Genomic DNA, 12,088 nt, shown 5'->3' with positions numbered 1-12,088 from the left:
GAAAACATAACCTTCTTGGAAGAGGTAATAAAGCCAACAACTTACTAGTTAGAAAAACTTCCAAGATTTATGCTTCCCCCGAGATAGAATTAGACTCCAACATGCAGTACAAGAAAATAGGATTTGCCAACACAGATGTGACATTTTCTCTCAAATGTTTTATTTTGTTTGAGATAAGCATGAAAAAAATCTCTAGGAAAAAGTGTAGCACATATGACGGCAGTTCTTTCTTTCACAGAATACTTTACATAAACATGAACTAAGCTGTTTATTTTTTAACGTTCAGCAAGGAAGACGGCTTGAGAGACAACAAAACACATATATATACACAGGTCAAACCTTGTTCAGTATCTTTGAAACCAACAGTCTACAAAATGTTTGTCTCAGTGGCTGTTTTACTGGGGAACCTTTGCAACATACAAACCGTGGTTTATGCATCTGACTGGACCAGAGCTATTAATTTTTGCAGTAATACGCCTACAGTTTTAAAAGAATGAAGAAATAAGACCCATCTCTTATTCAAAATAATCACGTGAGACAGAAAAACTAACATTTCTGACGTTCATCTCTAAACCAAAACCTTTCTATGTAGTATGCACCAAGCTTCAGCGACTGTGCTGAGCTGTGAACTGCAGTCTTATGAGTCAGAATTAGGTATTTAAGTACCTAATAAAAAAACTAAGGAAGTCTGCCGGCTAGTAAACCTGATAAAAGAGAAATAAAGTGACTAGAGATTTCCGATGACCATTGTAAAGGGTAGCGTGGCATCACTCCTTTACCAAACATCTTCTGTTGCAGAGAATGAAGCCCGGGCGTTTGGAGGCAGCTGCGGTCTTTGTTTTTTTACTGGAGGAGGTTCGGACACAGCTCCTCTCACCACAGGGACGTCTGGTAGTTAAACTTGATCTTCAGGAGATACTTCATATTTACCTGCGCTACGTCATACACAATGTACCTGGAGGAGCAGCGGTTAAGGAAAACAAAAACAATAATTGTTTCATACAAAGTACGCTGCTTTCACACATGCACTGAGCTCTTGACATTCTCCTGAATATTGATGAAACAGATGTGAGACTCAAAATCTCAGGATGAGAAAGAGGTGCTTTACACGTAGTAGAAGCCGACGAGGATGTCAACTTGGAAAGACAATTAGATTTGAGAGCTTTTGGTGATGAGAGCTAATGGAAAATGTGAGTTTATTCAATGTCAGGACCAATATGTAATGTAATATGTACTGACAAACGTTTTGGCTATGCACCACATACTAGTGTTAAATAATTATTTGTATAGCGTAAAAGGAAGAGGCACATAACAAAGCTATTTTCCAAAATCACACACAAGAAGATGAATATAAAAGGATACTCGTTGTAAAGTAGGCTTGTGTCGTCAATGTTAGTGTGGGCTCCTTTTCCCAGAGGCACTTGCACCCCGTCCAAAGTGACAGAAGCACTTGGATCAGGAGCAGTTCTACCCAAACCTGAAAAGAAAGAGAGATGTTGGCACTTGGCTTTCAAAAATATTGAATTATTCTTCACATTAATGGAGCATGGAGCTATAATTCCACTGATCTGCTGTTTGTATAATTAAAAAATAATTACACAATTATTCTACATTATTCAACATTAAATAATTGTGTTCACAACAGTTTCTCACCTTTAACACTGTGTTTGCCCTTAGGTACTTTAGTAATGTGGGAGGCCTTCTTCAGTTCATGCCTGCAGTGAAAAAAAAGATACATTTATTAACATCCCCCTCACAAACATATTTAATGAGACACTAAAAAAAGCTGAGATACAGGATGTAAGAACTGAGACTATTACTCACATGTTGCCAAGGGCAACCTCAGCCAGCAGAAGGAGACCGGCAGGGTCTGACTGGGAGGTGTGACAGTAGTTTGCACTCTTGGACACCATATCCGCAAAGTACACACCTTTGCCAAACATGTAACCAGTCTGGAGAGAGAGAGAGAGAGAAGCAGAGTCGTACGTTAGCAAATTAACTGGAAAAACTTGATTTCTTATTTTTATTAATAAACAGCAGTGAATCTTGAACACAGTGTAATGAACACCACGCACCACTGGGGCCTCTGGGGGGGCGATACGAAGACCCTGAGACAAGATACCAGCGTAGTTGGTGGCACGAGAACCGTGCCACAGTAGCTGGCGATTGTGTAGCTCCTCAAAGGGACGGTACCTCTGGCGCTCGCCTTCACGGACAATTTTAAAGATCTGAAAGAATACAAGTTGATAATTTATCACTTATAACAAACAATTACACTGCGAGCACGACAGCAAATAACATGTTTATCTTCTTTAGATTCTTTTCTCCTAATAGTGACTTACTTCTTGCACTTCCAGAGTGTAAGTGTTGTGTGTAGCTGCGTGGGTGTTCTTAACATATTGCGTAATGATCTCAGCCTCCTTCGTGGTCTTGTCAACAACCTGTAAAATAAAGAGATCACATACTGTTGTCTTTCTCGTTCATAATCTCTAGAGCGACCACACTGATTATTACTCCCAGAGAAAATAGGACAAACCTCAATCTTGGTTTTGAGTTTGTCATAGTTGATGTCGATGGGATCGCTCTCATTATCCTGGGCCCCTCCTCTTAGCAGACTGTACGCCACTTCAATATCCAACAGGTTGTCCAACATCTGCACTTTAGCCTGAACACAGATGAATACAGATGTATTAATCCATCCACATTTTAAATTCTGTGCTGGGATATTATTGAGATTGTAAAAAAGAGGATTGCACAGTATGTGTGCCCTTACTTGAATGTAGTCAAGGTTACTGAGCAGTGGAGGTTTCTTCATGCCAAAGTCGTGAGGTATCAGGGTGTAAAAGCGATTGGAGAGATCCAGTATCTGCGCCTCTGGCAGACTATCCGACACAGCCTATGATGAAAAAGGAATAATATACTTAATGTATAATTAGGATAAATGGCAGAGATATGGTCCAACGACAGAAATTTGTCACATGACTCTTTTTGAAGGTAACCGGGTACCGACCTGCTGGACGTCAGTGAGGAGAGCGTACGCACTCTGGATCTGTCTCTTACTCAGCTTTCCAAGGGGCATCTTCTGGAGGTCAATCTGAAAACAGGAAATGTGATGTAAGCTTTGTGTAAGTGGAACACGTAAAGGAATAATACACACTCAATTTTGTGATGGTGATACAAAATTAAATTATAAACAAAACATCTCAACAAATGCCCCCACACCAACATGGGATGTGATAAGATGAAGGCTGTTTTTTTTTTGTTTCACTTGGGATAAAAACTAAACGACCCGTCTACTGTGCAAAGACAATTTCCCTTTGGGGACAATACAGAATATCTAATCTAACGTGGTTTCTTGTTCTTGTTGCTTTCTTACCTCAAACTCCACCATAGCCTTCTTCATGCTCTCCACATCAAAGATCATCTTGATCAGGTCCTGCACGGGTTTCTCGAGCTTGGACTTGGTGCCAGCGCTGGCCGTCAGCCTCTTCACCGCCTCCTCATCCTGCCCAGAATTATGCAGAACAAATAAAAGCTAGTAAGGTACAGTTTATACACTGTGATATCTGCTGCATATTTTTTTTGTGTTGGTGTGTACCTGTCCATAGTCAATCTCCAGCGGGTAGAATTTATTGGGATATTTGGTGAAGTTGGAGCAGCTCCAGGTGTTGCCCGTCTTCTCCTTGTAAACACTCAGGAAGTTGTCCATTGCCGAGTTCTTATCATGAAACTTGTCCAGCTTGTTTCCTCCGATGGTTGTACCCACTCTGCCCCAGGACCTGAATACCCAGTACCTGCAGGTAGATGGCCGAGACAGTCATGTTAGACTTTGGATAGAGGTGAAGCAGCATTGCAGCCGATACATTAAAATATCATATAAAACTAGGGCTACGTTGTAGCACTAACGGGCCCGAGCACACACGTTTTGAAGCCTGTTGCGGTTAGTGGAGAGAGCGATCAATGACCAAGCGCACGTCTCCGCGTTGCATGCGTTTTGCGCACTGCGGCAAGGATAAACGCTTCACTTCCTGCGTCCGTCACGCGATGTCGATCCTTGCCTGCTAATTGCTCATTACGGTCCACGCTATCAATTGCACATCACACTGTGAACATTTTATGTAAATCGAATGATAGTTGTAAAACAAAGCTTACTTCCTGTTGCCAGTAGGTGGCGCCATCACTATTATTACCTACAGACTAATAGATCTGTTCAAGTAGGGGCTCTGATGTAGCGTGAGCAATTTTGTGTCAATTGGACAATGTTACAACAACTTAATTATCACACTGATCAGTAGGTGGCGCTATGACCCTGCACTAATATTAATATATGGAGCTGTTCAGGTCAGGATTGTGATCATAGGTCAGTAGTTCGGAGCCGGTTGGATAATGCAGAGTGGATTCACAAAGTACTTTCTGTTTCATGGCGAATCAGTAGGTGGCGCTATGACACTGAGGAAATATTGACACAGAGCTGTTCAGGCTTGGTCTCTGATCTTGAGACAGAAGTTTGGCAGTGATAGGACTATGCACACTGGAGTTATGACAACATCGTCTCCTTTGGCGAAGGATGAACCTTCGCCGCACCTCAAAGTTTACATGGTTTGAGGAAATGTCACAATTCTGACCATGATCCAATGACTTGTCTCAGCTCATTTGAGCTGTATATTGTAAAGCAGCCAGGAGCAGTTCATCAAAGTATAAAACATGTCACTTCCTGTAGCCAGCAGGTGGCGCTGTGATTTTAAGTCATGATTTCTGTGTAGATGTCATCAGGCCGGGACTCTTGTCTTACATGTCTAGTTTGGACTCGATTGGATCATGCATGTCTGAGATACACAACCTCGTGTTTTGTATCATGTAATCAAACTTTGACGCCACGCCACGGTCACACCGTGTGACGAAAACACAAAATTCGAGGTAGTTTATATCTCCATCTTGTTGAGATGACATTCATCTCAATATGAAGTTGATCTGATGAAAGCCCTGGGACAAGTTCGCCAAAGTAAAAATGTGGAAAACTAATTCCAAAATGACGGGCTTCCTGTTGTGATTTTCACAATGCACCTCTTGACCTTTTTGTGCGTCTGGTCATGATACACAGGTGTCCCGATTTTTGTGAAGATCGGTGAAAGCTAACTGAGGGGCTTTTCCTTAGATGGCGCTGTTGAGCCATTTTGCCACGCCCATTTCAAATTACTCCAGAATACAATTACTTTTTGGGGTTTTGAATTTCCTGCAAACTTTGGTATGAATTTGAGCATGTCTAGGCCCTGAAAAATCCCCAAAAGGGAAATAAAAATCCTTCGAAATACAATAGGGCCTCCCACCGTAGGTGCTCGGGCCCTAATTATAAAATCCTGTAACTAGTCAGGTTTGTGTTTGTCGCTTCTCTTTCAGACCTGAATACTTTTTTGAACAGCCTGTACACGAAGACAAAAGAGGCGACATTACCTTTTCTGCACATCATCCTCCAGCAGCTGCAGTTTATAGTAGGAATTAGTCCCCCTGACAATGTCCACGAGACCCAGCGTAGCACTGTACATCTTCCCGCTCTGCTCCAGGACATGAGCGCTGTTCTCAAGACCTAAAAAAAACAAAAATAAGAAACACCAATTAAAGACAGAAGATAAAAAGGACAAAGATGATTTATTCAACGTAGGGTTCGCCCCAAGTACCTGAATCTGGATCCACAGCAGCTCCTCCTTTAACTGTGAGCTTCATCTTCTTGGCTTTGCTACCGACTGTAATAATGCAGATGCAATTATTTAAAGAGAGACGCATTAAAACACGATCTAGCATTTAGATAAACAACTATCAGCAACAAATATCCTTTACCTTCCTCCTCCTTCACTTTCCCTGTGCTCTTCGTAGCCAGCGCTCCAGACTTGGAGGCCACGGAGGGAGCCGGAACCTCGACTTTGACCTCAGCGCCCCACGGAGAGATGGCGTGCAGGGAGACCAGTTCCTGAAGAGCTTTACCCGAAGACTTGATGTCTGTGAGGAAATCCTCAGAGACAACGCGCACGCCAGCGTCCCTCATTTCCTCCATTTTCTTACTCATCTTCTCCACCTCCTCTGTGAGTCAGAAGTTGGAAAAGTTGAATTTTACATTATGTTTTCAGTGTGGATAAGCAAGTTGCACATGAAATCATAAATAAATCATAATTTCTCTTATTGATCGTCTACTCACTCTTGGTGCTGATGCAGAGCGAGGCCTTACTGCCTGTGCTGGTGATCTTTCCACCCAACTCCTCCACAGCAGCCTTCAAATCGTCCTTGTTCTTGGTCAGCTTACCCACCCCCAACAGTTTCATGCCCGTCAGAGGTTTGCCTACGGGACCAAAATATTCTCACCGGTATAACAAAGCAACATACTAACGCGGCTTGGCGTTTTACCATCAATTCTAGTACAGTGGAAACCGCTGACTATTGAGTACTTGATTGCTATAACCCAATTGCGTGGCTTCTGTATGATAATCCTGGAAAAGCAGTACTGCGGTAACCGTCACAGCCCTATACCTAACCTTATATCAAGGTTAGAAAAAAATGAGCGTGCTTATTCAGTGCAATCTCAATGCAATAAAATCACCATCTGACCATACAGAAAAAACACAGTTATGTAGATATTAATGGACATTGTCAGGATAGTAACATGCTCCTCCAGGTCTCTTCTCTCACCTGAAGGTGCTCCCTCTGGCAGTTGCTCAGTCGGGGCACCGGATGCACTCGCCAGAGGTTTGGCTTTGGCTGCTGCCACGGTTGGGCTGGGAGCCTCCTTGGGGTAAAGCCTGTCCTGTCGCTTGAACTTGAACTTTTTAAGGAAAGGAACCTCATTGAATTCCTGAAAGGACAAGCCAGGAGAGGAAATCAGTAGAAGTTGTATATAACTGGAATAATAGAGCTTTTTCTTAATTTTTGTACGGATATCCTATCATCAGTCCTCCACAGGGCAATCAGAGCACACTCTTAGCTACAGCATCTGCTAAAAGGAAACTCTCTTCCTGAATGCTGCTGACGGGCTATGACTAGTGATATAAGCAGCTAAAACTGTTCTCTAAAAAGAGCCATGAGGTGTCCTACCTTGGGGACGACCCAGTCCTTGCGTTCGGGTGTTGCCGTTTTGTACACGCACTTTGTCCAAGCTGAAATGTCCCCTGAACAGTAATAAGCATCACCCTTGAACACCAGCTGGCCCTTGCACTCCTTACAGGCCTCGAGAGCGCCAAAGGCCATACCGTCAGCCAGGCAGTCGACCACCTGTCAATCAAACAACACAATAACTGTATCTGTATTTAGCACAACAAGGGTTCTGGTAACAAAAAGTTTTAAATGTTTAACAAAAGATTGAATAACATGACCTTTTTGTACCCTTGTTTTGTTCTAAATTAATAAATACAACAAGCTGGATACCAAAATCTTCTTACATATATTGTGAATAAATATTTCACACATGTATTTAAATTAGCCTGGCTAAAGTAGACACAGCATTCATCTACAGATCGATTACAAACAATTTTGTGATCTCATTACACTTGAACCTTAAAATCAGATCTGAATTAAAAAACGTTTTTGAAACCTTTCACAGAAGTGATTTAAACATTTCTATCGAGATCTTTAATATTCAGAATACAGTGAGTATTTAGATCCACAGAAAATGAAAGAGCTGAGGTCTCTTACATTGGTCTCTCCAGAGGGAACCTCCTGTCGGTTTGCAATCAGCAGCTCCTTCATATCGTTAATGGAACAAAATTTCCTCAGCTTGTCCTTGAGTCCCCAGATCAGCTGGCTCTGGTTCTGTGGATGCACGCAAACACAAAAACACATCAAGTACATCATCTCCAAATATAGTGTGACATTCATTCCAAAGTACATTTTTTTAAAAAACATTGATAAAAATGTACCTTCAATTGCTCCTCCAGCTTTTTTCTCTCATCCTCTTCCTCCTTCTTCTGTTTCTTTGACGGTCCATCCACCTCATCAGCTTTACGCTTTCTGCAAGAGAAAAAACAAGTTCAAGCTATTTGTTTCAAACTTTTTTTCTAAGTTAACTTTCTAATTGAGGTCAAACCAAAGACAGCATTTGATGATCCATATTGTGAACAAACATGCCAGAATCTGACACCTTCCTTTATTCAGTAAATTCATTAGGGCCCCATCAGTTAATGGACACACACAAACATAAGCTGGTACATGTCTCTTCAGTCCCAGGCGTCTTCCACCCTGACAAGAAATATTTACTAGCTCCTCATTAGACTCACCAGCATTCACATTTGAGTTAATAACCACCCAGTGGGAGTCGGTCTCTGTCAAAAGACACAACAAACAGCCCTCATCTGACAATTAGTGAGATCATGAGGGAGTAAGGGATTTCTATCAAACAGTGTCTTACTCAAACATTAGATGTGACGTTAATGTGAGGGCGGGTGAAGTAAATCAGGACCCCTGCTGTCAGTTAAGTGGTGATGGAGTCCATTGTTTCCGGAGCAGTTACTAAACACTAGTGAGTAATTTGAGCTGTTTCGTGCATTTCATCATAATTCGGAGATGTTAGGATTCTTACTGGAACCTTATTTCTCTCTTTAGGACGACTATGGAAAACTCTTTTCAGCAAATTAGAAACTCATCCCATCTGCCTTCACATCAACAGATTCTGCATCCTCGCATCTTCTTCTCCTCCCCCTACTGAATTGGTGCGTACATGACGGCTGAGCTCGTAATCGCCTTTCTATCCACAGTCAGCATCTACTGTTCTGTGCCACTGTGGGACAAAACCCCAAAACATGATCAAGCAATGTGGCAGAGGCGAGAGGCAAACAAGGGCTGCAGCGCGAGATGAGGACGGCGATCTCTCTTTTTCTTGTTCTTTTCCTCTTCACAATCTGCTGGATCCTGCTCAACATCATCATCTGCTCCCTGCTGCTCTGCACGCACTGTCCCGTGCTGCAAAAGCTGCTGCACATCACCAACATCCTATCACAAGCAAACTCTGCCTATACAAACATTATTAAGAATCCCTCCTTTGTTATCTCACCCTTCAGATTTCACAGCAGGAAGCTTCTTCTTGAGCTCTTCCTTGTCTTCAGCCCGCAGTGCGTTGAAGCCCTTTAGCTGGGCAGCACTGTACTCAGGTTTGAAGACCAGCTCCTCCCTGCCGCTCACGAAACACCCTGTGTGGTACCAGCGGTCGATCAGACCCAGCTGAGGCTTCTCTGCGTCCACTGTCTTCTTGGACACACGGATCTGATCCTGAAGGAAAGGCCAGAGCATCAGAGGATTTAGCAAAGCATCTGGACATCTAATATCTATATCATGAAGACGGAATTGATAGGTAACCTTTTCTATTTTCTGCTCACAGCCTTTGCATTTGCTGCGGTTCGACTTGGCATACTCCACCGCAAAGTCATTCAGTGTCTTCTCCCCTTTAGCTCCACTCTTCTGCTCCCCTTTTCCTACAAGAGGAACATTAGTCAGTTTTCAAGTCAGCCAGTGGCATCAAGCAATGAAATTCTACACATGTGAAAAAAATAATGTTCATTTATGTGTTTAGAAATCAACAAAATGTTTGCTTCAAAGTAAGACAGGCAGTTTATATACTTTATGTTTGACTAATAAAAGTTAGTAAAAGTCACCCAAGATGACAAATCTTCATATACGAGAATTTTTCACATTTGTTGTGACTTTTCATTATATGGTGATGCTCCTCTCTCCACCTTTTCAGCAGGTATTTACAAACGTTAACTCTGTAATTTAATGAGAGCACATATTGCGTCTAGGTAAGAATGTAAAATGTTAGAGCGTATGTTTGCCAAACAGGGGGATGTAAAAGATGAAGTCAGCTGCTCACGTGAGGAGCCAGAGGCCTGAGATGCTGTTAAGCTAATTTATTGGCTTGACCATTTCCATACAGGCAAACTGGGGTTGTGTGTATGCGCGACATTTTACAACACATAGAGATGTGAGTCAAATGCCTAAAGCCGAGTACCGACCTCCTGTCGCTCCACCAGTTTCAATGGCCTTCTTGACCTTCTCCTGGTCGTCCCAGCGGAGGTCAGAGTACCCGCCAATGTCAGCAGTGGACTGAGCTGCTGCTCGCAGCCAGAAGCAGGAGAAGTGGTGCCAGTGGGGAACCTTCCCATCAAACATGGGGGACTGGAGGACAGAGAACAAAAAGAAGAGGCGTTACTTTATACTGTTTGTTTCCAGTGAACCAGTGGTGATGTGAGATGGGAACCTCCAAACATCACACACGAATGTGATATAATTCTGCCCCTGAACATATCTTAACAACAGTTCACTAGAAAAGAGATAAAAAACTAAAAAGACATAAGACATGTGTAATTAGATTTATATACATCAGAGAAGTTAGTTCTGTAAACGTCTTTAAAAGAAAACTTAAAACATTTCTCTTTACTTCAAGCCTTTAACCAGATCTTGCTCTTGCCCGCACTCATGCACTTTTAATTTTTTGTCACTTTCTTCCTTTTCAGTTTTTATGAATTTTATTATTTATTTACTTTATTTTAAATATCATTTTAATTGTTTTTATGTTACTTAAATCTGTTCCCTCGAATTAATTACATTTAAAACACGTTTTACTGTTATCTATATTGCATGTAAAGCATTTTGAGCTGCACTTCTTGTATGAACGGTGCTACACAAATAAATAAAAAGTTTGTTATTGTTATTATTAATGTGTATATTAGGTATTTGGTTGAGGGTGATGCACCTTGTAAAGCCCTGAGACAAACTGATTTGTGAATATGGGCAAAACAAATAAAATGTGATTGATTGAAATCAAGTGATTGGAAACGTGGACCATGACTGAGGAGGCGGACTGACATCAGCTTCTTAGTTAATTAATTCCCTCTGTAGGATCAGCAGACTAGTAGCAATGCAGTGTTGTGACTTCATCTTCTAAGCAGTGAGGGCTGGGCCACAAAACAATATCAACAATCACCACAGCAACAGAAAAACAACTAAAGTTCAATATGCATCCATACGCGTGTGGATAAACACAGTGAGAAGGTCTACGCATCACTGAGCTTAAAAATGCCTTTCAACTTCAAAAGGAATACTTCTGTGACAAATGTTATGGTGATTATCGATATGAAAATATATATGTTGATGCAACTTTAGGCTGTATAGCGCAGCCTGGATGCAGATACAAAGATGCACAGCAGCAGCAGGAGTAGGAGGAGCAGGAGGAGTCGTCCCTCTTGAAGAAAGGCTCCGTGTCTCTTTGTGATCAAACTCCAAAGACAGCGTCAGCCATTTCAATGCTAACGAGGGCCTAAACCCGCTGAACTCGCATGGACACTCACCCACGCTTCCCCCCCATGCTAACAGGCTAACAGCGCTGACTGAACTGAACGGAGCAGGCACTGCTCGGCGGCGGAGAGGAAGCTAGCAGGGCAGCTTTCTGCTTCGCGAGGCGGCTCCACACGTCGCTGCCTCACCTGCACCATGATGGCCATCCTCAGCGAGTCCTTCGCTATGTTCTCTTTGCATTTCTTGCACGACGCCCGGCCGCTCTTGGCGTACTCGGCCCGGTACAGCTTGTCCTCCTGAGATTCCGCCATGGTTGTTCGGCACAGAGAAGAAAACGAAACGAAACAGCGACGGAGACAGAAACTTTCCCACAGAGACACAAGCAGCGACCAGAGGACGAGCCCGCGTGTGAGGAGGAGGGGGAGAGGTCTCACTCTGCCCGTGTTTCCACATACACATTCTCACCAGAGAGCGTCAGCTGTTCCCTCCCTCTGAGACAGGCCTCACTTTGTTTAATTAATAAATACATAAATAAAATACATAAAATGTTTTTTTGTATGTATTTGAATCTATATTGTGTTGTGATTTATCCAGACCTTGAGTCTGAATAATGAATATCATCATCAATACTACTACTACTACTACTAATAATAATAATAATAATAATAATAATAATAACAATAATAATATCAATGGGTAACAGTGACTAAGGGTCTTTATATCAGTGTTCACTCCTCCTTCTCTGTCAACTTGAGACTTGAAATGAACAAACAAACAAATAAATAGATAAATAAAAACCAGGTTTCTTGAATATCTCATA

General features: G+C 42.2%; 1 protein-coding gene across 1 annotated transcript; it reads right to left on the bottom strand.

The window, feature by feature from the left end:
• Positions 1–138: 138 nt before the first annotated feature.
• Positions 139–11,728, bottom strand: parp1 (poly (ADP-ribose) polymerase 1). Its single transcript, XM_035144494.2, has 23 exons — positions 11,457–11,728; positions 9,987–10,149; positions 9,334–9,449; positions 9,032–9,246; positions 7,902–7,992; positions 7,678–7,794; positions 7,081–7,257; positions 6,679–6,841; positions 6,191–6,331; positions 5,836–6,075; positions 5,676–5,741; positions 5,452–5,584; positions 3,599–3,794; positions 3,377–3,505; positions 3,011–3,094; positions 2,774–2,896; positions 2,537–2,665; positions 2,343–2,441; positions 2,076–2,228; positions 1,825–1,952; positions 1,654–1,715; positions 1,363–1,477; positions 139–955 (listed from the first exon to the last, which is right to left on the bottom strand). The coding sequence occupies exons 1-23, from the start codon at positions 11,577–11,579 to the stop codon at positions 874–876; spliced, it is 3,045 nt and encodes a 1,014-aa protein (XP_035000385.1). The 5' UTR covers positions 11,580–11,728; the 3' UTR covers positions 139–873.
• Positions 11,729–12,088: the final 360 nt, after the last annotated feature.

This window comes from Hippoglossus stenolepis, chromosome 20, assembly GCF_022539355.2.
Source record: "Hippoglossus stenolepis isolate QCI-W04-F060 chromosome 20, HSTE1.2, whole genome shotgun sequence".
NCBI classification, from domain to species: domain Eukaryota; kingdom Metazoa; phylum Chordata; class Actinopteri; order Pleuronectiformes; family Pleuronectidae; genus Hippoglossus; species Hippoglossus stenolepis.
Note: the sequence above shows the minus strand (reverse complement) of the source record. Positions and strands in the feature narration are given on the sequence as shown.